The 25,892-nt window shown below is 47.8% G+C and overlaps 3 protein-coding genes across 4 annotated transcripts; all 3 read right to left on the minus strand.

The window, feature by feature from the left end:
- Window positions 1-756: 756 nt before the first annotated feature.
- On the minus strand, window positions 757-7,266 carry scp2b (sterol carrier protein 2b). The gene is made up of 5 exons (XM_086224958.1): window positions 7,112-7,266; window positions 6,701-6,797; window positions 3,487-3,616; window positions 3,092-3,171; window positions 757-1,527 (listed from the first exon to the last, which is right to left on the minus strand). Exons 1-5 carry the CDS (start codon window positions 7,132-7,134, stop codon window positions 1,432-1,434), a joined length of 426 nt encoding a protein of 141 aa, XP_086081084.1. The 5' UTR covers window positions 7,135-7,266; the 3' UTR covers window positions 757-1,431.
- Window positions 7,267-11,184: 3,918 nt separating this feature from the next.
- Window positions 11,185-15,783, minus strand: rsph4a (radial spoke head component 4A). Its single transcript, XM_086224295.1, has 7 exons — window positions 15,585-15,783; window positions 14,436-14,652; window positions 13,128-13,418; window positions 12,499-12,948; window positions 12,261-12,405; window positions 11,577-11,694; window positions 11,185-11,494 (listed from the first exon to the last, which is right to left on the minus strand). Exons 1-7 carry the CDS (start codon window positions 15,671-15,673, stop codon window positions 11,266-11,268), a joined length of 1,539 nt encoding a protein of 512 aa, XP_086080421.1. The 5' UTR covers window positions 15,674-15,783; the 3' UTR covers window positions 11,185-11,265.
- A 637-nt stretch (window positions 15,784-16,420) lies between these two features.
- Window positions 16,421-23,125, minus strand: dohh (deoxyhypusine hydroxylase/monooxygenase). 2 transcript variants are annotated; one of them, XM_086224297.1, is made up of 8 exons: window positions 23,085-23,125; window positions 22,153-22,314; window positions 21,674-21,872; window positions 20,609-20,715; window positions 19,658-19,825; window positions 19,423-19,499; window positions 18,032-18,287; window positions 16,421-17,315 (listed from the first exon to the last, which is right to left on the minus strand). In XM_086224297.1, the coding sequence occupies exons 4-8, from the start codon at window positions 20,712-20,714 to the stop codon at window positions 17,005-17,007; spliced, it is 918 nt and encodes a 305-aa protein (XP_086080423.1). In that variant the 5' UTR covers window position 20,715; window positions 21,674-21,872; window positions 22,153-22,314; window positions 23,085-23,125; the 3' UTR covers window positions 16,421-17,004. The 2 variants fall into 2 exon arrangements, with proteins under 2 accessions (XP_086080423.1, XP_086080422.1); XM_086224296.1 differs by having other exon boundaries at window positions 22,964-23,090.
- Window positions 23,126-25,892: the final 2,767 nt, after the last annotated feature.

Consider the following 25,892-nt stretch of genomic DNA (forward strand, 5'->3'; position numbering starts at 1 on the left):
ATCAGGAAACATCACGCGGGACTTTGAATTCCTCTGAGCTCTTACGACCAGGTTCATGCCCGACAGCGACCTTGAGAGTTTGTAAATGGATGTTTTTTTTTCAGCCGTCAGTCTCCATTAGCTTTATGCTAAATATATGTGGCTGGCCCTTCCTATGTTCTGGAGAACAAAGACATACGACAGGAGTTCAGAACTCCCATTAGTGACTACTTGAAGAAAAACGAACACTAGGTGTCATTAATTTACCCTTACCATACAGCATTACTCAAATTTCGAATAAATGTGAATTTTCCATTTCCAAAAACATCAAGGAAGTGACAAAATGTTCCACTTATTAAATGTGTCACAGAGCAGCTGCTGCTAACAGCACCGTGGAGGCAAAGCTGCAGCGGAATGTGGGTCAGAGCTAGTAAACAGATTTGTCTTTAAGCCATGCTTTTCCACTCACACTGGAAAAACTACAGCGTGGCAGTCTGGAACCAGGTCGCTGCAGTGGAAACATGGAAAGTCCCCCAAAATGGGGAACTTATGCTCGCCAGGGCAACTTCACGGTGACATCAAAGCAGTGCAAGAGTGGGAACAGTGGGCCATTCTAGTCCAGCAGGGACCCCTGAGCTGGGCAGGAGAGTAGAGATGTCATGGAGCCACAGATGTGGATGTTTAATGTGGTGATAAACACTGAGACTCATGTAAAGACATCTGGACAATGTCTGTTCACTCGTCTATACACCGGCGCACCCTCAGCTTCGAATCATAAAAGACAAGGCCAGCCTGTTATTAAAAGTCTAGTTTAATGGCGCATTTCACACATGAACTGTTCTGGACTTTTTGCATCTGTCTGCAAAAATATTAGAGCATAAATTCAGTGGTGAAAGTTCAAACAGAATCAATGACTACTGAAGGAAAACAGAACCAGTCAAGACCACTGGGGGAACCCGGCAGCAACGACTTTTGTTTTTGAGATCATACAAGAGACAACGACCACCCCGTCTGTTCAAGGAAAGGCCAAAAACAGGTCGGAGCTGCTGGCTAAAATCCTCCGAAGCAAACGGGAGACATTCCCAACACTGCGCGTCCGTGATGTCATCGATCTGCTGCAGTCGCATCACCTCCACATGAAGAGCTCGTTAATATTGGAAGGTTATTACAAATATTGACTTGATTAGTAACACAAAGAGGAGGCAACCGTTGCTACTCCAGTGTATTGTATGAGAACGAACACACACACACACACACACACACTTTTAGGAAATTAATCATCTGTCCATCGATCTTCTTCTCAGTTAGCTGGGCAGGGCTTGGGCTGATCCCTGAAGGGTCAGTGAGGTCACTAGCAGGGGACGTGGTTCAGTCCAGTCAGAAACGGACCTGGTTAACATCTCCATGGTCTGAGGGGTGATACAGGAAGTCTCCCGTGTTCCAGAGTCTCATCTACAGCTTGGCCTTGGCGGGCTGCAGCTGCAGGGTTTGCAGCTTCATGGCCAGTCCCATGTTCCCTGTAATCTTCAGCTTGCCCTGGAAGAACGCCTGTGAATCAGAGGGGGGTGGGGGTGAATGGGAGGTAGGGGTCAGCCTGTGGTAGACGTGGAGGACCAGGCACTGCTGGTTCAAGGGTTACCGTGACAGATTAACTCCAAGCAGGGAAAGTGGGGCAACAGTAACAACAGCAGCTTATGAAATGTGAGCGAGGCAGAGGGGGGAGAGAGAGGGGGGAGGGGTAGAGAGAGGGAGAGAGGGGAGAGAGAGCGAGGGGGAGGGGGAGGGAGGGAGTGCAGCGCGGCGGTGATGACGGCTGCCCGCTGACCAAACCTGATGAGACTTTAATCAACACAGAAATACTTGGAACATTCTCGTGGTTCTAGGGAGGAAAATGTGACTTTGACGTTCTGATGTGGAAGAACTGAGAGGATCCAGCTTGTCCTGTGTATCAGTATCACCATGAGTGGAGCCTGGGGGGGTCTGCTCCTTTGGGGGGTTGCACGTATTCACAATTATTACTTATAACATCTCCTGTCCCGACGTTTCTGGACAGTTTCGATGCTGTTAGCATCAGTCTCCGTTAGCTTCTAGCTACATGTTCGCGCCTGGCTCTGCCTGCATTCTGGAGTCACTGAAGTGATGCATTTTAGTACTCCAAGTACTTGGAGCTGTAAAATACAGTTTTTGGTAAAGTTTCAATTCAGGGGTTTTAATTTGTCATACATAAATCATACTCAGACGTGTTACTAACTCCTCTTCTTCCACCTGCTCACGTCCCCGTCTGTCCATCAGTCTCTCCTCCTGTCTCTCTCTCTTTATCTCTGTCCCTCTCTCTCCTTCTGTCTCTCTGTCTTCCTCCATTCTCTGTCTTTGTCTCTGTCCATCAGTCTCTCCTCCTTTCTCTCCCTCTTTATCTCTGTCCCTCTTTCCTTCTGTCTCTCTGTCTTCCTCCATTCTGTCTTTGTTTCTGTCCATCAGTCTCTCCTTCTGTCTCTCTGTCTTTGTCTCTGTCCATCAGTCTCTCCTCCTTTCTCTCTGTCCCTCTTTCCTTCTGTCTCTCTGTCTTCCTCCATTCTCTCTTTGTCTCTGTCCATCAGTCTCTCCTCCTTTCTCTCTCTCTTTCTCTCTGTCCCTCTCTTTCCTTCTGTCTCTCTGTCTTCCTCCATTCTCTGTCTTTGTCTCTGTCCTGCTCTCCTGCTCTCTCTCCGTCCCCACTGATCCTGGATCTGTTCCACCTTCCTGCTGGTAAAGGAAGGTTCTGGTGGCTGCTGTTGCAGGATGTGCTGCTGATGGAGAATTGTTGGGTGGAGGTTCATTGAAGGAGGGAGGTGCTGGACCTGCTCTACTTGGAAAGAGTCAGGACAGAACTTTGGTTGGGACTTGGCGCTGTAGAAATAAAACTGACTTGACTTTTAATCTGGAGAGTGGTGCATGTTAAATTTCACCATTTCCAAAGCAAAGTTATTTTTGGAAATTTTGATATATAAAGAAATAAAAAAGACAATCCAGCAGGGACTGAATATTCCTGAGGCCTAATAACGACCTTACCAGCTGATATATGCCAACATGATGGCCGTTAACTGATCCAGGTACCGTGAGGGCCAGTACTCACAGTCTGAGGGTTCATCTTTCCTGTCATCAAGGCCAGCAGGTCTGTGTCGGACATGGCGATGGTGCAATCGGCCTTCTTAGCTGTGGGCCAGGCGTACAGGAGTATCACGTCAGGTTCACACACACACTTTTACTGGTACATTTCTAGGACTTTCTCATGAATATGATGAGACTTTCATGTAAACAGATGTCAAAATGTCCCAGTAGACATTTAACTTAAAGCAAAAGCTTCTTGTTTCAAAAAAATTGAAACATGAAGTGAAAGAACCCAAGATTAGCAAACAGGCTGTTCTCTGTGGGTCTTAACTCAAACAGACAAAAAAAGGAATGAAATGAACAAAATGGCCAAGAACAAGTAGGAGTAGTGACATCAGAGCAGCCGCGACCTCCTCTCACCTGTGTCGTTGTGAACACAGCCCTTCCCGTTCTTCACGTCCACAAACCACGTGGCCTCCTGTCCGTCCGGGCCGTCCTTCACTTTGAAAGCAAACACCCCTCCGATCTTCTTCACAAACTGCTCCCCTTCCTGTTCCAAGTGCACACAGGGAGCAGACGCACGTCAGTCTGCTCTCATCAACCTTTGTTTAGTGCTGGTGAAACTGAACCAGCTCGCGCCGCCATCAGTGCCTGTTCCACATCCCCTCAACTGACCGTATTTCCTATCTGAGAGCCAACAGACCCATGTTGATGAGAGGCTCAGCACAACACGCACAATTTCAGACTATTGAGTCATCAATCAAGATTTTTTTCCCATCAATTATCTATACAACTTATCCTGGGCAGGACCACAGGACCCCATCCAGGCTGTCATTGGCCAGGAGGCAGGGATGAGGTGTGTTTGTGGTCCAACAGGAAGGACATCTCCTAACAGGAAGTGATTATCTCCTGGTTCCTCCTCCAGCAGGAAGTGGTTATCTCCTGGTTCCTCCTCCAGCAGGAAGTGGTCAGCTCCTGGTTCCTCCTCCAGCAGGAAGTGGTCTGCTCCTGGTTCCTCCTTCAAAGGAAGTGGTCATCTCCTGTGCTGCGTCCGAATTGCCAAGTAGCAGCCTACGTCCTCCTGCAACGACCTGCCGCTACGTCCTACTGCTACAACCTAAACACGGCGGCACCATTCAGACACCCTAGAAGATTGGTGGTGAAGCACGACCTCTGCTGGCAGAGCACAGATACCGCAATTAGGTAGACAGCACCAACGAAAGCCCCACCTGCTGGCCTGGCTGTGGTACTGCACTCCACTCTGAACGCACCTTTCATTCATTCTCTATTATTCAGCACATTAACACACCTTTAGTCATCAACAACGACTATAAATGTTGGTGTTGCATCAGAATGGGAGACTGTTGGTGGAGCAAACTTGGCTTGCGGGTCCACAAGTTTTTAGGGGACGAAGAAGAAGAAGTCCGCGGTGCATTGTGGGCCATAGGTTGCTCTGTAGGATGCACCTGAACCGACCTACAATGTGGGCGTGTTTAGGCTGGACTGTAGGTTGAGAAGTAGGTCACCACTCACGCCAGTTGTCTTTTCGGACAGCCTACGACCTGCTCTGAGACCTACGATCAGACCTACTTGGCTATTCGGATGCAGCCCTGGCTCCTCCACCAACAGGAGGTGGTCATCTCCTGGTTCTTCCACCAACAGGAAGTGGTCATCTTCTGGTTTCTCCTCCAACAGGAAGTGGTCCGCTCCTGGTTCCTCCTCCAGCAGGAAGTGGTCATCTCCTGGTTCCTCCCCCAGCAGCCAATAGGATTGCTCCATGTGATTGTGGTGATCGAACCAGTAAATCAGCTCTGGTGAACAGAAGTTGATGATCTTCCAGGTTCAGTTCATCAAGATCATCTTCACTAATGAACCCTCTGATGATGCTGGAAGCCTGGATGCTACAGTCAGCAGTGCTAAGCTAACGTTAGCCTATGAAGGAGCTACACCAGGGTCACATGACTTCAAGGTCACCTCAACAACAACTTAGGTCACTTGTTAATAACTTTTACTCTTGAGACAAGTGAACGTGCAGCGTATACCACCGTGTTTCATTCTGTAGAACAAAACACTGACATATTCAGTGAATGTGAAGCACAGGTCTTGAGGCGTTTAAATTAAAACGGGCTAAAATACCTCACTGACCTTGACATGAGGGAGCTGAATGTCGGCAATACGAACTGATAAACAAGTTTTTAGGAGCTATTCCTACACCACTGGTTCACAGGGCCGAAACCCATTCTCCCCTCTGCCCAGTCTCAGGTAAACTGAGTGGAATTAGTCTGGAGCACCTGGAGAGAATCTGTACAGGTACAGCAGGAACACGCTCACTCTACACGGCTAGACTGCAGCCAGCTGACTCACCACTGTACCACCGCTGAGAGTAACAGCAAAGATTATTCTGTATATAGGTGAACCTGCACATGCTGCGGGGTGTGTGTGTGTGTGTGTGTGTGTGTGTGTAGTTACAGGGTCAACGACCACAGCCTCTATCAGGTGTTTGCTCACTTTAACGTGTGTTGGGACTCCGGTGGTGGAGTTTCTAACTGCAGGTGTTCTGACCTTCGTGTGTGTGAACATGCAGCAGCGGAACCAGGATCCCTGAGCTGAACAGAAGCAAATTAAAAAATGTCTGTTGGCAAATCGATGGTGTTTATTTGTAACTAAACCAACTTGATAGCGGAGTTCTGCTGATGAGGCTCGAGGATTCATGTATTTTATACGTATAATAAAGCAGTTAACTATTCACCTGTTGACTGAATCCACAAACTACCACACTAAAGTGGCTCATTCGTCAAATCATGACTTCATCTTTTCCAATTATGAACTGTTTAAGGTTCCAGCAATGAAAACTCAATGGTGGAAGCGCTAATGAAGATTAAGAATCAGTTTCGCTGAGGCACTGATCTCATGTGTGTCCAGACCGCCATCCTCGTGATAACGGTTGAACTCCTCCACATGATCAGTTACGAATATCGTCAATAAAGCAGCGGCGCCACTGATTAGATTTGCTCTACTTGAATCATGATTTGCATTTCTACTAAATAAAGAACGCTGAGAACAGTACCCAGGCTTTATCCTAGTCCTCCGAGTCTCCCTGGATTAGGGATCCATGGTGGTCCAGGACTAACGCTGATGTGGGCCAGTAGCAGGTGCAAAAACTGTATGATCAGATATCAGGGCACATCGCCTCTCAGAGCTGGGCAGGATTAGACCTCTCCCTAAACCGGGTCTACTCTCTGTGTAGGTGCAGGGACACCAGGGCGTCATGTCAGATTCACCAGGTGCTAAATGAGCTCCTGGAGCTCGAGGAGTCCGGCTGTGCTGCACGTGGTCAACACCCACCAGGTGCCAAACCAGAGCGGCTGGTGGCACCGCTGTAGACCAGCTCCGTTCAGGAAAATGGCACCAGAAAGAACTTCAGCGCTTTAAGATTAATGTCCTGCTCAGACAAACACGGACTGCTGAGTGAGTTCTGGACTTAAAGGTTCTAGCATGTACTCAAGAACTATTTTGTAAAAGACACAAAGAACCCGTCACCAGTGCCACTAAATACCCCTCCACGAGCTCCCAGCTGATGGAGGCAACTCCTGGTGGGTCGGGGGGGGGGGGGGGGGGGGTGTCATGTCATCACCTCCTGCAGTTTCTTGTTGATCTCCTGGAAGACAGCGTGAGCCTTGAACCCCTCCAGACCCCCGCTGGCGCTGCTGCTGACGGCTCGAACCCTGGACCTGGTACCGTCACATGGAAGAGTAGAGACACACGTAGTCAGGGTCATACTGGTACCAGTACGTCCAATACATTTACAGAGACAGACCCGGTATTTTTCCACTGAGATAAACAGCGCCTAGTAAAGTCTGTCTGTTACAGCCACAGTACAAGTAGTACAACTTGGAGTACTAGCACGGAGTACCAACTCCTGCCGGCCCGCGGCTGCGTCAGAGACCGTCGGGAGCTGGAGCGTTGACCGGGACAACGAAGGTGACCTCCGCGACAACTCAAGCAGACCTCGGGAATTCCGTCCATCAACATCTGATTTGATTACCTCGGTGTCTGTACGTCTTTCATTTTGCTGCACAGATGAACTGCGTCCGTCCGGGCTCTTAGCTAACGGCACTTCCGTGTTCCTTCCTTCTTTCCTGGATCTTCAGACTCGATGTGTCGACGCCAGATAACTGGTCGTCATCTATCTGGCATCGACCAGTCTCAATTCAGATGCGCTCATTTTACTGATTTCATCTCACTGTTCCGTAATGTTACATTCAGCAGAAGGACACCGGTGTTCGAGGTCGTCAAACTCTGGTTTCCATTGTTCTGAAGATTACAGGTAACACAGGTAACTCAAGAATTTAGGAAAACACCTTTTCATTCTGGGATGTTGCTGTGAAGCACAGAAATAATGATTTTCTACAGTGATTATTACTCCGAGGCTCATGTGTTTCACGACTTGTAGAAAAGAATGAAAATCAACTGTCGCTATTCGAAAAAAAAACTCGAACACCTAAAACAGGCAAAACTGTAAAGATTCAATGTTTTAAGTTCAAACAACCAAGACGAGAAATCAAGTTGACCACCAAGTAGAACAGAGATGCTCCAACTTTGGTTGAAGTCAAGCACCAAACCTGCTCGGCAGCTTCCAAAGTTCCAGAGGACCAGAGAGGGCAAGCACATGAGTGATGGAATGGCGAGATGGTGGGACGCCGTCATCTTCCAAGCCTCCCAAATCCCATCCTCAAGCTGCTCCAGTGTTTCTAACACACACACACACACACACACACACACACACACACACACACACACACACACACAACTGCCACAGGTGCTTCACACAAGTCTGGGCAACTATTTTGGAGCTACACTTGGTGTCCATCATCTTCAGAGTCAGAGAAGAAGACAGAGACCCTTCTGTCCTCCAAGCTACGGTAGGGAGTGCTAGTTAGCTTAGCACAATACATGGAAGTGGATGGTAAGTGTTAGCATAGTCATCAAATACACTTCTCTTAAATGGTTCTTGTGTGCATTAATGAGGGTTGCTTAGGACAACACTTGTAAAACAAGGACGTGAAATCGTCAGAGATCAACGTTTTGGAATCAGACACCAGCCAGGACCACCCTGCTGACGGGCTGCAGCCTCTGTGACTGAGGCCCCTGAAGGGAGACAGGGCGACCAGACCAGCAACTGCTGCTGCTCATCATGGCTGGCCTGTAGGAGAGGATGAGGAGGTTTACTGCTGGACAACCAGCATCCTGGACCTGACATCTCCTGTGTTGCTAAATGGTTTGGGGTGAAACAGTGAACTTTTTGGGAAAAATACAAATTCCAGAAGAATATTTTGACAACAAAGGGAAGAGAACTAGCAGGGGTCTCAGGACAGAAGGTTCTCTGGCTTGTTGTCTGGCTCAGGATACGATGGAAGTCCTCCCATCCATCCATCCATCCATCCTCCCATCCATCCTCCCATCCATCCATCCTCCCATCCATCCATCCATCCTCCCATCCATCCTCCATCCATCGATCCACCCATCCATCCATCCATGCATCCATCCTCCATCAATCCATGCATCCATCCACCCATTCTCCCATCCATCCCTCCCTCCATCCATGTTCTCCCTCTTCTCCTGTTGAGGGTGGTGGGGGTGGAGCCTATCCCAGCAGCCTTCCCCCTGGACAGGTCACCAGTCCATGGCAGGGCCAACACATAGAGACAGACAACCATTGGCTCTCCCAGCCACACCTACAGTCAATTTAGAGTCTGGATTAACCTGGTCCCTCTTGATGTCTTTGGACTGTGGAGGAAGCTGGAGTACCAGAGAGAACCCACGCAGGAACAGGGAGAACATGGAGACTCAGAAAGACCCCGTGCTGCGGCCGGGGCTCCACCCACAACCTTCTTGCTGGGGGACCACAGTGCCATGATGGAAGTCTGTTTCTTAAAACGTTCCTTGAACCTCTGACTTTAAAGTAACTGGTACAATCTGGTACAACGCTGCCAGCTGATGACAACTTTATTATTTTAAAAGTCAGATTGAGACTAAAATTGATGAGTTGGTGGGCAGAAGTGTGATGTCAGAGTTCGGAGACCATTTCAGTGTGCAGGACGCTGCTGTCTGTCTGTCCCTGGTGCTCAGCGTCCACATCATGAGTGGAAGAATCAAACTCATCAGTCTAATGGGGGGGGGCCTTACTGGCTGCATCACTCTCAGCCCACGCTGCCCTCTGCTGGCCACAGATGACATCCTAGAGCGCCATGTGGTAACCATGGAGTCGACCTGGTCCTGTCCACCTGACTGCTGATGAAGTGAACAATCTCAGACACCACCAAGTCTCAGTCATGAGCAGTTTCCTGCAGTGTGGGACAGAACTTGTTGCCACTTCTTATCTTCTCTTGTTTTGTATGAATGGAAACTTGTTGATATTAATGAAACGTGAAACTATGAATGAACACCAATGGTGTAGTTTAGTTTTATGAATAAAATAAAGAAGCTAAGAAATGTACAAACTGGAAATCTGTGCATTTCTCTTTTGGAACTCCCAAGTCCCCTTCAACACGTGTGTATTAGCACGTGAAATAGAACATGAAACGTCAGAGAGCTTGAGTGATGTCACACAGACGCCGTTCCATCTGTCACATCTCCGTCTACGACGCAGGAATCTCACAGGCTGGACTGGTTACTGTACTTTGTAGGCAGTTTCTTTGTCGTACACGTATTATTGTGTATAGAAATGCTATCAACAAATTCTCTTATGTCAGACATTGATTGTATAGAAAAAAGTAAATAACCTCATTAAACCGCATTCAAATTCCACGTAACATGAATGAGCAAATGCTCCTCACGCTCGTGTTTATCTGCAGGCCCAGACGTCGCTCTTACTGTTGGGGACCTGGAGGACCCAGAGGTCCACATCTAACTAGTAGCTGCTGAAAACTGGACCAGGATCAGCTTCCTAAGTATTTGAGAAGTCACAAATCCCGCTTGTAGACCTCCTTCCTAGATCCAGAGACCCAGTGAACTCTGGGAAAATGGTCACTTTCACCACTGAATAAGAGACCGGCCTCGTACTCTCCAACTGTAGGAGCATGTAGAGCCCCTGGAGGGGAACGTCAGGGCTTGTTCTTATCATATCCCACGACTGACCCAGAGGTGCTCAACCTTCCTCCCCTTCCTCAAAAAATGATCAACGAGGCAGCTGGACTCAATCCTCTTGTAAGTGAAGACGTTTAATTTTTTCTATACAAAGCTTCTAGGAAGCTTCTTGGATGAGAGGCAAAACTTGTCCAGTTGCCTCGTTTGATCATTTTTTGAGGATGACGATGACCTGGATAACTGAGAATATTCACAAATACTTCCTCCCCTTCTTCAAGGCTCAGGTACCAAACGTTACGCTGCACAGCATCAAAAAAAGATGCCTCAGAAAACGAAAAGTGCTCGTAGTTCCAGCTGTGCTGGGACATAATGGCTCCAGAGTAACTTGTTCTGCCAGTATATACGAATGAACGAATGAATGAATGAATGCTTGGGGTGCTGTTTTAGACCAGTAACTCGCTCATTTATCTCCTCCTGTTCACCCACCACCATTGTTGGTCCGTCAAACCAAGGACCTTCTATGTGCTCCAGACTACTGAGGACCTCGTTTGCCTGCATGTACAGCAGTGTTTCTCAAAGTGTGTGGGCGGAGGTGACCCAGGGGGGTGCGAGTCACCCGACGTCCGAACATTATTTCCCCCTCACCTTTCGCTTTGTTTATGGTTCCACCGCAAAAAAAATTCCGACGTCCAAACATTAGTACCCCCCCCCCCCCCCCCGCTTTAAACCTCTTTCATAGCAACTGTTGTCAGGTCTGTTTTTAAAATGGAGAGATATTTGACAGGGAGGAAACACATTTGATTTCATTTTTTCTAGTTCTGAAAAACTAAAGGAATGTTTGTAATTTTTAAGAGGTCAATAAAGTTAAACATGGCCTATTTTGTCAAAAAATTTGGCGTGGGGGGAGGTGGTTGACAGAAAAAGTTTGAGAACCGCTGGTGTACAGACAGTTTCATACTGTCACAAGTCTTAAATTAGAATCTTCTATTTCCCCTTTCGTTCACCTTCAACCTTCACACAGAAAAATCGGAATAAAATAGAGCAGTATAAATGTATTCAAGCATGAAGGTTAAAATGGCCACAAAAGCTGTTTCAGTATGTGCCGCTGTCTACTCAGTCGTCATCTTCCTCCTCCTCTTCATCAGTGTCCACCTCCTCTTCAGCAGCTTGCTGCTCCTCTAAAGCCTCCTCGAGGGCCAGCTCCTCCTCCAGCGTGGGGTCCAGGGACTCTACGACCTCTGGTCCATCAGGGTACTCTCTCTGTGGCAGCGGGGGGACAGGAGGGCTGTACCCTTCCCCTGAATACTTCAGACCCCATCCAATATATATGTTCTCAAACGTCCTACATTCACAGACAGCACAGGGTTCTTTGTGAGTCAATGTCTGACCTGCAGGATACTGATCAAACACAGGAAGTCACTTACTTTCCACAAGCGTATGCAGATGCACCCGGCCAGATGTTGGAGCGGAGCACGGCGATGGCATGCTCAGAGATGAGAGTGGAGGACATCTTGGAGGTCCAGGGAGGGATGTTGAATATTTCTGAGACACAAATATTCAAAAACACTCAGCTAAATCCAAACCACACCAAGATATTTCAGATTTTTTTCCTTTACAGAGAGCTGTATTAGCTCCCCGTACCGGTTGCCATCTGAGCCCTGGGAGGCCCACGTAGCTCAGTTGCTACCCGACTGGCCATGGCCGCACCCCCTCCTAGGTGGAGATCTACCACCCCCATCCAGAAACGGTGGCTCTCTGGGCTTGGCCCCTGAGTGGCTGAATTGGGATGCAGTCAGCCTTGTCCAAGCATGACTGACACAACTCAACGAGTGAGAGCTCCGTCCATCCGCTCCTTGTACGGTTGTGCATGATGCATGTTTGAGGAATGGTGTCGTGAAGCTACCCTACAGACTACAGCCTGGTTCTACGGACTCTGCTGACCCCTACAGCCTGCAAGGTACATTTACAGCCCAACTCAGCTGAAGGTGCTATCTGGAATGTTGTGCCCAATGCAGGCACTGAAAGACTCTACCAGTGCAAATTAAATGCTTAGGTAGCCTTTCAAGCCGTTCATGTTTCATAGAAAAATGTCCCGAAGCAGCACTGACCTGTATCTTGGGAGAGGGGGGTAAGCAGGGGTGGCCCAACCTCTGGCTCAGGCTCATCAGGCTCTTCTTCATCCTCTTCAGCCTCTTCTTCATCATTAGATTCATCTTGGGGTTTGATAGCCATGTTGACCCAAGTACAGCGACCCTAAAAGGGTGAATGTACCAAAGAACAAAGAACATGTACCAAACACAACAGCAGAGAAAATGCTGCATGTGATGCCTTTGACTTGACCTGCACCTGCTGGAGGATGTGCTGAGTATGATGGACCCAGGCAGACAAGGACTCCACCATCTCAGCCACTGGAAGGCCCTCAAAGTCCGGATTTACTTCACATCTGTCCAGGGGTATCTCTTCTTCCTCGTCACCCTCCTCTTCAGTGATGTGGTAGAAGCCCATGGGGCTGACGTGAGTGCCAGCAGAGATCCGGGCGATCTGTGCTCTCAGATAGTTTGCCTCATTTCCGGGGAATGGTGGGTAGCTAACCACTGGAGCGTCAAGTCTCCCAGTGAAGAATTTATGGACCTGGCGAGCAACATTGATCTGTGCAGGGCTGACGGAAGGGAGCTTCAACCACGGAAGACCAGGTTCATTGCACACAAAGTACACAAACTTGTTCGCTCCTGTTCCTGCGGCCTCCTTCGGCACCTCTGGTGGAGGCTTATAGGTCGACTTAGGAAGTGGATCCATCTAAGAGCACAAGACATCGGTGGGCCTCAGTGTGTGAGCACAAACCAACAAACACCAATCAGTTCCACTGGTGTCCTAAGCACTGCAGATGAACTACGTCATACCACTATTAACCTTTAGAGCGCTGCCTTCTCCATCACCTATGCATCTCCCAGAGGAGGCGGTCTGCAGCTCCCTACCTCATTCTGGTCACTGTACCGAGTCTCGTCCTCGGTCTCACCATCCTCAGCTGCTTCCTCATTGTTCCCCTCTTCTTCTTCTTCCCCCTCTCTGTACTCAACTTCAGCAACAATATAGTTGCTCTCTGTTCCCATAATCTTGCCCCACAGTCGGCAGCGCTGCAGTGCCTGGGACTCAACAAGCTGCTTGAGTGCGAGGAAGATCCTCTGCATCTCCTCCCTGCCCAGACCCACTCCAGCCTGCTCCAGGTAGAAACCAGTCTCACTCACATTGGGAAGAGCACTTTCCTCCTGATGACACACACCCACAGACATCGGGAGGGTTAGAAACATATTGTCTTCAGATTCATTTTCAATCGTCTGAACAGCAGAAAAGAAAACAAGTGAAATGTGATTTCTTCCATATTTGGAAGAGGTTATAAATGTGACTTCAGTCAGATTTCTACGGATGTCCCTCAGTCTCGATGGAACTGAATCAGAGTGCATCAAAGAGGCTAACATGAAGCTAAACGAAGTCAGCTACACAAACTTAGCCGAGCATGGAGGACAACACAGGTAACAACACAGTGTCTGCTGCTTCTTTAGGGGAAAGAACCTACTGGAATAAGAATGTTTTTCACGAGCTCCTTTACAGCTTGGAGGAAAGAGGCTGTCCTGCTCGGGGCTGTGCAGCATTTTCAACCCAAATCCTGCGGTGCAGACGATGGCAGTATTTTTCAGATGCCAGGACAAGCACCGGTCTACATTCTGGCTTTACTGGCAGGAAAGCAGCGTTGCGGTCAGTTCAATGACACAAATGTAGAGTAGATGATTGACAGCCGCAGCCCCCCATGCGCAGCACAGCAGGATTTTGCAAAATATGGTGAAAAATCAAACTAATCAAAAAAAGAAAGAAACAAATACAGTTCAAACTGAGACGGGAAAAGGAGGGAAGCAGGGGTGCCGTAGGTGCAGGGCAACTGGGAACTTTCCCCCTGTTGTGTGTCAGCTGTTGGAAGGAGGGACAGGTTCAAATATATTCATCTTCTATTTTGACGAGATCTTCTGGATCAACCAGACGACAGAAGCGCGGGGTGTTATGAGCTGGAGGGCCGAGAAGACGTGCTATTGTTTGGTTGGACCAAAGTTTAAGTTTCCCCATCAGCGTTGACCGTGTGTCCCTCATTGGTCTCAAGACCAGGTCTTAAACTCTAGTCTAACCAAACAATTGCAGGTCTTCTTGGCCCTCCAGCTCATAACATCCCTGAGATCTGTCTCCAGCTAATAAAGTCTCCTGTGAAACAGTCTGTGTGTGGCCGACTGCGGTACCTCCTCGCGCTCAGCCGCCTCTGGCGCCATGAACAGGCGCCGCTGAGCCTCGGCCATCAGCCCAGCAGCCTCCGTCTGAGGGCAGAGTCGTGCAGGGCTCTGCTCGCCTTTGTAAGCCCGCCGTTTCACATCAAGGCTCAGATCTTCAATCACATCCACCACGTTGTGTGGCCGCTCATCCATCACCTGCACCAGCAACCGGGTCAGGTGGTCGTAGCTGGGGACAGGCGTGCACAAGTTGAGGTGGGAAACTGACAGATAAATCATTGTTACGTTAGTGGTGGGTGTGTCTGGGCAGGGAGAACCCTGCTGGACAACAGTGGAACCCTGCTGGGCAGCAGTGGAACCCTGCTGGGCAGCAGGAGAACCCCGCCTCCCCGCACTGAAGTGCTGACTTGTATCAGCTACAGCAGCTGCTAATGTACCCTCTACTGCCAAAAGGATCCACTCACTCATCCTGAAATCAGGTGTTCCAATCACTTCCGTGGCCACAAGTTTAAAAGCAACGCCTCTAGTCCTGAAATTTCCTCGCTCCTAAATATTCCACAGTCAACCGTCAGTGGAATTGCAACAAAGTGGAAGCGATTGGGAACAACAGCCGTGAATCTGTCGGCCACATAGAATGACGGAGGGGCAGGGATGCTGAGGCGCGCAGTGGTCGCCAACTTTCTGTCATCAATCGCCAGACCTGTAAACTTCATGTGGCCTTCAGATCAGCTCGAGCACAGTGAGCAGAGAGCTTCATGGAAGGGGTTTCCATGGCCGAGCAGCTGCATCCAACCCATGCATCACCAAGTGCAATGCAACGTGTCGGATGCACGCCGCCACTGGACTCTCGCACAGCGGAGACGAGTGCTCTGGAGTGACGAATCACGCTTCACCATCTGGTGATCTGATGGATGCGTCTAGGTTAGGCGGTTGCCAGGGCAACGGTTCTTGTCTGACTGCATTGTGCCAAACGTCGTGGAAAGCCTTCCCAGAGGAACCGAGCTGTTATGGCTGCAAACGGTGAACTGACGTCTTATTAAAGCCGATGGATTAAGAATGGGATGTCGCTTAAATTCAGGCGAGTTCAGGTAGGCGAGCCACTACTTCGTAGTACAGCAACAACGACCGAGTCGACCGGGGTCAGCGGCCGGTGGGACTCACAGGTTCAGGTCGCTGTCGCTGCTGCTCCTCAGCATCAAGGTCTTGAAGGCAGCAGCAGCCTGGCGGCCCCGGTCCCGCTGGGCGTCCATGGCTCCTCCAAACTTTGATCTTCCAGCAGTTTCAACGTTCGGACGTCAGGAGAAGCTGACACTGCGTACCCAAACACCACTGGTTGCCATGGTTACCGCAACTTCCCGGTTACCAGGGTGCGTTGGGACATTGGCGTTTAGCGAGCGTGAGCAGCACCCCGGCAGTTGCCCGCCACCGCACATTCATGTGCTACGCTACTAAACGGCAAATTCCAGCCCCGTGAAGAAACGTAGAAATAAGGAACGCCTCCAAGGACCCGCCTGACACCCGGGAGGACAGTGGGATTTCATATCACACAACCTTCACGGCCTCCAACAGAATAATCGTTTTGAACCTAAACCAAAAAAATACAGTAACTTTATTGATATTTGTTCGTTAAGAAATAGAAGGGAACAATGAATTGGGAAGTCAGACGGGACACAACTGGTCGTCCCTTCCAGCACTTACAGGTTGGTCTTGTTAATCTAAAATAATGGAGGCGTCAATCGTTTTTCTGCTCCCTTTTAATGGCTGAAGGACACCGGTGCTCTGAACTCAAACCGCTGGGCCTCCTTGACTCAGTCTCCTCTGGACCAACGGTGACAGTGTTGCTGGCACCGTCTTCACTCCTCCGCATCTTTCTCTTCTCTTCTTTGTGCGTTCGCTATTAGGTGAAACCGTTGCGTCTTGACCATGATGCCCTGGAAGAGGAGACCTCACACCGCGGGGCCTTCCTGCCTAAATACCATGAACTCTTCACTGACACCTTTCTTATACCCATTCACACTTCCTCCTTTATTTGTATTTCATATCCATCTTGAAATCTGTGCAGAAAGAAATGATGTGAAGTGATGTGCCATCATCTCTCACCAGACAGTAAGAACTAGCTAGCAGGACACCCCTGAAAATGACTTCTGGTACACGAACAGAAGATCTGAGGAGAAAAGAGGGTGGTGATGAAGGACAGAGGCGGAAGTGTTCACAACTCCTCCTGACAAAAGGCACCAAACATAACTAAAATCTGTGAGTAAACACATACACGTGTTCCAAATGTAGTAACATGGGAGGTTCCATTCTCTGACAGGCCTGAAACAGACGTGCACCATTTGCCACATCGGTGCTGTGTGGCTCGGTTTGTTCTTCCGCAGCAAAAACGGAGCAGATGTTCAGTGCAGCTGCTCCACCGACCGCAGTGACCATCGCTACGCGTCACAGGCAGACCCGCCGTTTCAGAGGTGAGGAGCCTGTAACTGCTAACAGAACCAATATTCTCATTCAAGCCTTCTTTGGTTGTAGAAAATCCAGAGATGAAGTGTTAGGGTTTGCGCCGACACGCTGCCTGAGAATAAGTTTAACCTTGTAGCCTTGCTAGTCCATCTGCATACTGGAACTGGACACTGGTTTCATACTCCAGCATATCCAGGGCCACCTCACAGCTCTCTTTGACCACACGCTCTCCGTCGGCACGGTAACGCTGCAGCACAGCCAGACACTCCTCTTTCCCGATGGAGCCGAGAGCCTCTGCTGCCTCGTGTCGAACCATGGGGTTCTCACCGGCGCGCTCCAGGGCGGCACACAGGGCCGGGACTGCTGCTGGGTGCTGCATCTGCCCCAGGACGTAGCCGATCTCATGACGGAACAAAGCGCTGGAGCACTGCAGTCCTGGAGGTAAACCAGTTGAGAGACATTCAGGCATTTCAAACATGGCCGCTGGCATGCATCAGTAGCTCTTTAAAACACAGTGCGCCAAACTTGCAGCCAGTAGAGGTGTGAATTTGCCGTCTTGTCTGTGTTAAGTGGAGGCGTAATATTCCTCTTTTCAAAAGACAGACTGACGGCTTGGATTCAAGCAGCAATGGAGTAGGAATGTTGCTGGGCCAGAACTGAACCCCAATTTGCTGCACTCTGTCTGAAACCTGGACTGAGCTGCAAAAAAGATGTGCAAATTAGTGGATTGTCGTCCAGGATAAAAGCGACCAGTGTCGCCAGGCCTCTGAATTATTCATACATGGCTGGAAGCAGCCGCGGCATCTTCATCCTCTGTGTGCCTGCACAGGAAATGACCTAACCATCACCGTATATTTACAGCGTCAAGCACAGAGAGTTGGGAACCAAATGTTTTTGAACCTTTTAGCTGTTGATAGCTGTCAGTCTTCATTAGCTTCCAGCTAAATATACATGGCTGGCTCTTTCTACATTCTGGAATTCCAAAGAAACTCTTAATGAGCACAAGTCATCGACTGGCAGTACTTGAACATATTTTTCTAGAGATCAAGACCGCTTCAACACAGTGGTAACTTCTACACATGACCAAGACCGCAAACTGCTGAGTCTATAAAGATAAAGTGCAGGAATAAAAAAGGAAAATTGCCTCCTACCATCCCCCAGTGCCAGCACGGCCTCCTCGCTGCCCAGGTTACGCAGGGCAAACATGGAGCGGTAGCGTTCAAACAGAGGCAAACCCTCATCCAACAAGACGGAGCGCAGCTCTGACACGCTCTTCTTCACTGCTGGAGGTGCTGGGTCAACAGAACAGTAGGGGTTCTTATCTGTGCTTCCATCCTCCAGCTGCTTGTCTCCTCCACTCTGCAGCCACTGCAACCTACGAACTGCCAGCTGACACGTCTCTGCAACCTGGGGGGGGGGGGGGGGGGGGGGCGCAGACGTTAACAAAGTCAATCAAGTCAGCACACGAGTCAGTTTTTAATTACCGGTATTCCATTTGGCCATGACATGTGGTCACTCATACTCTTTCACACTGAAAAACGCGTGTCAACACAGGTTTTTGGACCCTGGTTTGCTCAGCATCAGGGCGCATTCAAGCTTCCAGAAGATGCAGGTCTGAACTGCCGCTGCGAGGCTGTGTGCCTGTGTTTCTCTCTCTCGTACGTCATCGTGCTGACAACGTCATTTCACATAAACGTGCGCCGGAACACTGAGAGGTAAACAAACAACATGGACGTTGCCGAATCAAACGTTAGCATTGTCGTTGGAAAATGTCCGAGCGCCACTGCAGCGAAGGAGGATGTTTTTGGCTCGCCTGGAAGGGAGCCGAAGAAGCTACAGGTGAAGCCTGACAGGCGGCACAGAGACAAAATCAGGATGCGACAGGAAGGTCGCGTGAAACCTGAGAGGTTGCATTTTTCACACTGCAGGCGAGCCGAGCCACTAAACACCCGGGTCACTTGGCGAGTCGGTCGAAGCGGGTCAAAGCCGAGTCGACCCTTCCAGAGTGCCGAAAAACCCGTGTTGACCCGCATTTCTGGTGCAGTGTGAAAGGAGCTTGAGTTTTACAGCAAATAAAGATTTACTGCAGAGAATTTAATTCTTTGTGGCTAATTATTGCTGTCTGGCTGCTGTCTCCTCTGTGGGTGCACAGCATGCTGGTTGTGTAGAGCTTCAGAGGCAAAGACTTCCACTCTCCATCAGCTGACCAGCACCAACAAACCCTCTGTTTGTTTACATTCGTTTGGCACCAACAGTTTGTGCCTGAGAGCTTCAGCTCAGTACTTTAACATGCATCAACATAACAACATCCCTGTAGGCCTGGTTCACAGCCTGCACTCCTCCCTGCTCGCTAGGGAGCCAAAAAATGTCACCATACAACTCGTGTCAAGGTATATTAGAGAACCCAGAGCTCACATATGGATCATGGATTTCACTCTTGATTGTAGCACTTTTAAAACCTTTTCATTCCACATAAAAATGTTGCGTGTGCTCCCCTGCTGCTGGTCCTGCCCTGGTAGCAGGTTCAGCTTTAGGGCTCTACCTCTGTGACAGGATCCTGGCTGTACTCTGTCAGTAGCTCCAGAACTGAAGGATCCCCGATGGCTCCCAGAGCTTCTCCTAGACACACACGGTCAATCAAAGACAGACACTGTCGTTTCTTGTCTTTTGTAACAGGAGCATTTTATTAGACGCAACAGTGAGTAGCAACAGCATGTGTGCTATTTGATGTCAGGCTGAGACCCACATATCACGTGGGTGTCAGGGCGCGGGTGTACCTGCTTCGTGCCGGACCATAGGCTCCTGCTGAGTGTCTCGGAGGACGGCCTTCAACATGGGTATGGCCCGTTTGTCCTGCATCTGTCCCAGGCAGTAAGCGAGCTCATGCTTCAGCAGAGCAGACTCATCCGTGAAGGCTTTACTGATCCACTCGATGGCTTCAGCACCTGGAACAAGTCATTCCGTAAGCCACACAACAGGCCACAGAGTTCAGGTCTGAGGCCAGGTTACACTGGCAGACGCTCACGTCATGATTAGTATTTGCACTTCAAATAAGCAACGCGCACAATGAAGAGGATCATCATAAACCCCACGTTTTAAAAGCAATCACTGAGTCCTTGGTACTCCAACCTTGGTACCGTTCACTTGGCTGCTATGAAAGGAGAGACACTCATGCTGGGAACGAAACAACGGTCTGAGGCCACCTCTGGCAAGAGTAAGAACACAATCTGTGTCTTCTCTGTATACTCAATTAAAATGTCAATAAACATATGTTTAAAAAAAAGAACCCAATCTGACCCAGCTGCAGGAATGGATCGGAACACAGAGGGTTATGTGCTGTCTGCCACAGCATGTGGTCAGTTGTAAACTAACTGTCTGCAAACGTGATGAGAGAGGACTGACTCATGAAGTAACTGGCCTCCATGGTCTGGTCTGGGACTGGCCGCTGTACTGGTCAATCGTACTTATTTCTCACAGGATAGGATTTCTTTTAATAACGCAAAACTAGTGACCAGTAGAAAGAATGGCTGGATCAGGGTGAACATCACTATTGAGGAGAGGGGACACATTTAACTGTTGCACATCTAAAGCATGCTCGCAACTACAACTGCTAGCTGCAACCTCCCAGCAGCTGTTACATTCAGGTGCAACAGTTTAACTACTGTCTGTCAACAGAAACGTCTGTTTCAAAGTCGGCCATGTAAAACAGGTCTGTGCATGCATTTTACCGCCCAGATTCCTCAGAGTGAACAAGGCACGGAACCGCTGGGTCAGGTCCAGCCTGGGGTCCACCAGCACTTGTCCTACCGCTGCCACCTGCTCCATGCTGGCCATCCTTTTACACAGGGAGACACACAAATGGATGCATTGGGATTGCTGATGTTTAAACTGTACAAAAACCCTCCCAAAGCTAATAGTTTTACTGGCTCAATTGTAACCACTCCTCCCATTTCACACTACACCGACATGAGGTTTTATTTTTCGCTGAGGAGCAAAAAATTCTCTTCCATTTTGTTTTCTGGTCTACATGACAAAAACCTTCCTGGCCGTAAACAAACATACATGTTCCATAACAATATGACACAATGTTTACATGTTACTTATGTCATGAAATTCTACGTAACGGCAAAACCCTTAATAATTAATAATTTAAGATTGGAATAATATTCTTTAGAGGGATTAAAGAACACGTATTTCTCAAAGCTCCTGGCTGTAAATGTCAACCCAGGATGTCGAATAATTAAGTGGGTGTCGCTCAACAGATTACGTCACTAAAAACAAAGACAATAAAACCTGCGTGTCGCTAAAGTTGCTTTTTTATCTTGGCAACACTCCACGACAGTTCGATTAACCAGCAGCCACGTTTCAAGCCGCAGGCATCGTTACACAAGGTTAATGGTTAGCTTCCACAGTTAGCTGGGTGGTTAGCTTCCACAGTTAGCTGGGTGGTTAGCTTCCACAGTTAGCTGGGTGGTTAGCTTCCACAGTTAGCTGGGTGGTTAGCTTCCACAGTTAGCTGGGTGGTTAGCTTCCACAGTTAGCTGGGTGGTTAGCTTCCACAGTTAGCTGGGTGGTTAGCTTCCACAGTTAGCTGGGTGGTTAGCTTCCACAGTTAGCTGGGTGGTTAGCTTCCACAGTTAGCTGGGTGGTTAGCTTCCACAGTTAGCTGGTTGGTTAGCTTCCACAGTTTAAATGCTAAGTTTTATTCTGGCTTGAGACGAACGTTCCTCACTAGAACCGAATAAAGAACTCACAAGGACAGGGAGCAACGATCTTCTTCGGGGGTAACGTACCTGAGGGAGTTTCAAAAGCTGCAGCTCACACCACCGGCTAGTGACAGCGGTGTGACTGACGCAGGACACATGCTGCACACGCCAACTTCCGCCGTTGAACTACTTGCTTCCGGAGTAAACTTTCATCATAAAATAGGCTACATATGTCAATCCGGAGTCTTGGACCAAAGTCATTAGTTTTAGATCGGGACTACAGAGCCTAGAATTATGAAAGGTCAGCAGAGAGAAGACAACACAAATTAGTTTGAAGGTATTTGACAAGACAAAAATGATCAACATTTATATTCCCTGCCCATCTAAGCCGGCTCCCTCAGTATACAGTTGCACATATGAAATAAAGAAATAAATAAAAACAACAACACAAATGATTTCAGAACAACTGTTTCCAGTGAGGATGGAAGAAACAAAGGTGTCTCAGTGTCTCTGGTCCCCGCGAGCCTGTGTGAATGTTTGTCTCTCAAAACTGGTTATTTAACTACCAGGTAGGTTTATGGATGATCTTATCTGCGTCTAGAAGAGAGTGTTGATGGTTCCAAAGATGCCCCGGCTGGTCACACCAGGATCCTGGTCCATCCGCTGCCAACGTCTGCGGTGCGCTGGTCACTGACCATCAGGGTCAGGTTCAGATGAATTCTCTCTCTCTAAAAAAAACCAAAAACAATCTATACATACAGTACAGACTGTATCAGTCCCTACTCTCTCATTCAGTAAAATCTCTCCATTCAATTGTCAAATCAAGTACAAGCAACAGTAAAGGATGTGAATACTACACTCTCATCACGGTGCACATGAGCAGATACACCTCACACCACAGAAGACGGAGGAGTTCCTCTGGAAAATCAATCCATCAATCAAGTACTTCTATCTCACAGTCCAGAAACAAAATCACAACAGCCGAGAAACAAGATTCCTGTTTTCAACCCCTTTAAATCCACCCATTTTTTAAACTATATTTTAAATATAACCTTTAATAATTTCACCAAGTCAATCATATCTGACCAATACACAATGCAGGTGCTCCGTCAATGAATTAATTGGTACCTCAAAACTGAAAAATGGGCCCCTAACGACGTGAACTACCAGCAGCTACAACTGACAGTGGCTGACGGAGCCAGCAGCTGAACCAACACACCTTTTAACATGAACATTTAGTTTTTAAACATTTTCAAACACATAAAACAACCTGATTTTGTCTCCATATATAATAAAACATCAAATATCAGAAATCCGATTGTTTTTTTAAAGAACAGTTTTTTTCATAACGGAAAGGATCTTAACAGTCCGTCCAACCCTCGTCTCAGCATTAATTCTCTTGGTGTTGTGAGAATCTACTGGATCTACTCAGCTCCACCCTGTCTCTCACGGCTCTACGCAGGATCCTAATGAAGACTAAATATTCAAATGCTTGTACCCGTTTTTTTTTCTAGAAATGTACGCCTCTCTCAGAGTACTTCAATGATACAGCAAGGTATCACGCGCTCTAATAACGTCTCATTTCAGAGTAAATACATGCTGAGGACGTACGCGCCACCTGCTGGCTAGGCCGGGAATTACACATTCACAAAGTGAACTGTAACCTGTTGTGGGTTGCACTTGTTATGAATAAATGACCGTCTAATACACACTTTTTTAAAAATTTCAAAACTGATTTCACAATAAAAAGCAATTCAATCAGCACAAACCAGTTGTGTGAACAAATGAATGAAAAATCGTAGAAGAAACGAGGCATCACTGTGGCCCCCAGCAAGAAGGTTGTGGGTGGAGCCCCGGCTGCAGCACGGGGTCTTTCTGGGTGAGTCTCCATGTTCTCCCTGTTCCTGCTGGGTTCTCTCTGGTACTCCAGCTTCCTCCACAGTCCAAAGACATCAAGAGGGACCAGGTTAATCCAGACTCTAAATTGACCGTAGGTGTGGCTGTGAGAGCCAATGGTTGTCTGTCTCTATGTGTTGGCCCTGACATGGACTGGTGACCCGTCCAGGGGGAAGGCTGCTGGGATAGGCTCCAGCTTTTCATGAGATGCTACCAGAGTCATCCAATAAAAAAATGACAGACCAAATATTCCTGTCCATCGAGTCACTGTAGAACAAGGACTTTAGAACGGGAATGAATGATGGAGAAATCACGTGGTGAGAAATTATGTTTGTACTGAAGTTTCCAATATTTTAGAATCAGAATCAGCTTTATTGGCCAAGTTTGTAACACAAACATGGAATTTGTCTCTGGTTTACTTTGAAAAAAAAAAAGTTATGTAAAAATTTATATAGAATAAAGATAATAGAATAAGATCAAAATAAAAATAAAGATATCAAATTACTAGAACAATATGTACAAGCCAACATATACAACATATAAATAAGTAAATAAGTGTGTATATGAATGAGGAGTGCAACCAGAACCGGGAGTGAAGTGGTGCCAATGTGTGTAGGAGGGTTTCTTCGCGTTGCGGCTCTTCTGACTCTCTGACAGTTACGAGTTCATCAGAGCGACAGCCTGGGGAAAGAAACTGTCCCTGTGTTTGCTGGTTTTGGCCAACAGTGCAGTGTAAGGCCTGCCAGAGGGGAGGAGCTTGAACAGTCTGTGTCCGGAATGCAGGGGTCTGCAGAGATGATGGCTGCCGTTTCCTTTTTTTTTTTCTGCCGTTTCCTGACCCTGGACCAGTACGGGTCCTGGATGGAGGGAAGGTCAGCACCGATGAGCCTCTCTTCAGACCTGATTGTCCGTTGCAGTCTGGCCCTGTCCTTTTTAGAGGCTGATCCAAACCAGGCAGTGATGGAGGTGCAGAGGACAGACTGGATGATGGCAGTGTAGAAGATGGTCAGCAGCTGCGGTGGTAGGTTCAACTTCCTGAGCTGTCGTAGGAAGTTCAACCTCTGCTGGGCCTTCTTCAGGACAGTGTTGACGTGGGAAGTCCACTTCAGGTCCCAAGAGAGAGTATCGTAACACTTGACAGGTAATTTGTGAATGAGAAACTCACAATGTAGAAGAAAATCAGTTCCCCGGGACACATGATACCAAAAACTGTTATTATTCTGCAAGAATGCTCCTGGCCGTTTTGTTTTTAGGGTGCCATTCATGCACTCAGAGTCAGTGCAGACCACCGTTTCCATACTTTTTTTAACGATAGATGCTTTCTTTAAATAATGAGATTTATGTTTCCAAACGTACTCAAAGTTTAATTTATGTATTTTATCACTTAATTTGATATTGAAAGACAATAAACTGGACAAATACAGCTTGAAAGACTTCCCATGTTTGTTATAGAAGTGTGACCAAAAAGAGAAATATCTCTTCTTAACCATCCGTCTGATTTTTACATTTATCTATTTTCTTCCATATATAGTTCACTTAGTTAATAGTTCACTTTTTTTTTTTAATTTTTGTTGTAAACCAGATGCTCTAGAAAATAGATCTATATTTTAAATAGCTTTTGGGCTTTGTTCAATATCTCTTAAAAACGAAGTTGTGTCATCTGCCAGCTGCCTGATTGTCTGGCGCTCAACAATATTTAATTGCTCAGTATCAGAGTTTTCAATGAGAACAGACATCATTTTGTTGACTGAACAACGAGGAGGGGAGAGGGATACAGATACGGAACTCCTGGTGTTTCGATGAAAGCATTCGATTACGTTTCTAAATTTCTCACCAAAACCACAAAGCTGCAAAGCAGCCCTGAAAATAAAAGGATGTTCACGCAAGTCAAAAGATTTATAGAAACTGAGAGAAAGAATAAAACCATCATCGTTTACACAATCACTGTATTCATTCAGCCTGGGGCCTGACGCCCATGTAATGAACTGATCTGCCTCTCCTGAGTGTCACTTGTTCTTTGTGGAAACGCCCCTTTGACTTGATTTGAGAATATATGTGTTAATAATTTTCAATCATTATCAAGTAGGGTTATTGGTCGCCACTTGTCCATAAACTGTGAGTCTTTATGTGGTTTTGGGATAAGAACTAAAAACCCTTGCCTCATAGTATGTGGGAGCATTAATTTCCCTGTGTTCTCTTTTAATTTTTAGAACAAAATTACTTTAATGTGTTCCCAAAAAAATGTTTGTCAAAATGTGCTGTGAAGCCATCTGGGCCAAGGAGCGATGAGGCGTCAAACACTGCAGCGCTGTTTCTGATAGAATCCCCACGATTCGCCGATGCGCCGCGCACTACCCTCCCTCCGCCACTTGGGGCGCTGCAGACAAACGAGGCCACTGCTCGTGTTTCT

This window comes from Aulostomus chinensis, chromosome 14 (assembly GCF_037954235.1).
Source record: "Aulostomus chinensis isolate RoL2024-O1b breed Wild chromosome 14, RoL_Achi_v1.0, whole genome shotgun sequence".
In the NCBI taxonomy this organism is placed as follows: Eukaryota; Metazoa; Chordata; class Actinopteri; order Syngnathiformes; family Aulostomidae; genus Aulostomus; species Aulostomus chinensis.

Bases quoted from the DNA above. Each gene is read 5' to 3' on its own strand.
- scp2b (XM_086224958.1), bottom strand. From the start codon at position 7,134: ATGAAAGACGTACAGACACCGAG. The intron at 6,798-7,111 runs GTAATCAAATCA...TGACGGTACCAG, and splicing joins AAAGACGTACAGACACCGAG to GTCCAGGGTTCGAGCCGTCA. The intron at 3,172-3,486 runs GTGAGAGGAGGT...CCTGGCCCACAG, and splicing joins CTGTGTTCACAACGACACAG to CTAAGAAGGCCGATTGCACC.
- rsph4a (XM_086224295.1), bottom strand. From the start codon at position 15,673: ATGGACGCCCAGCGGGACCGGGGCCGCCAGGCTGCTGCTGCCTTCAAG. The intron at 14,653-15,584 runs GTGAGTCCCACC...GCCTGTCCCCAG, and splicing joins AGCGACAGCGACCTGAACCT to CTACGACCACCTGACCCGGT. The intron at 12,949-13,127 runs GTAGGGAGCTGC...TTGTGCTCTTAG, and splicing joins GGTACAGTGACCAGAATGAG to ATGGATCCACTTCCTAAGTC.
- dohh (XM_086224297.1), bottom strand. From the start codon at position 20,714: ATGGCCAGCATGGAGCAGGTGGCAGCGGTAGGACAAGTGCTGGTGGAC. The intron at 18,288-19,422 runs GTAGAGCCCTAA...CCCCCCCCCCAG, and splicing joins GCCAGGATCCTGTCACAGAG to GTTGCAGAGACGTGTCAGCT. The intron at 17,316-18,031 runs GTAGGAGGCAAT...GTTTACCTCCAG, and splicing joins CGTGCTGGCACTGGGGGATG to GACTGCAGTGCTCCAGCGCT.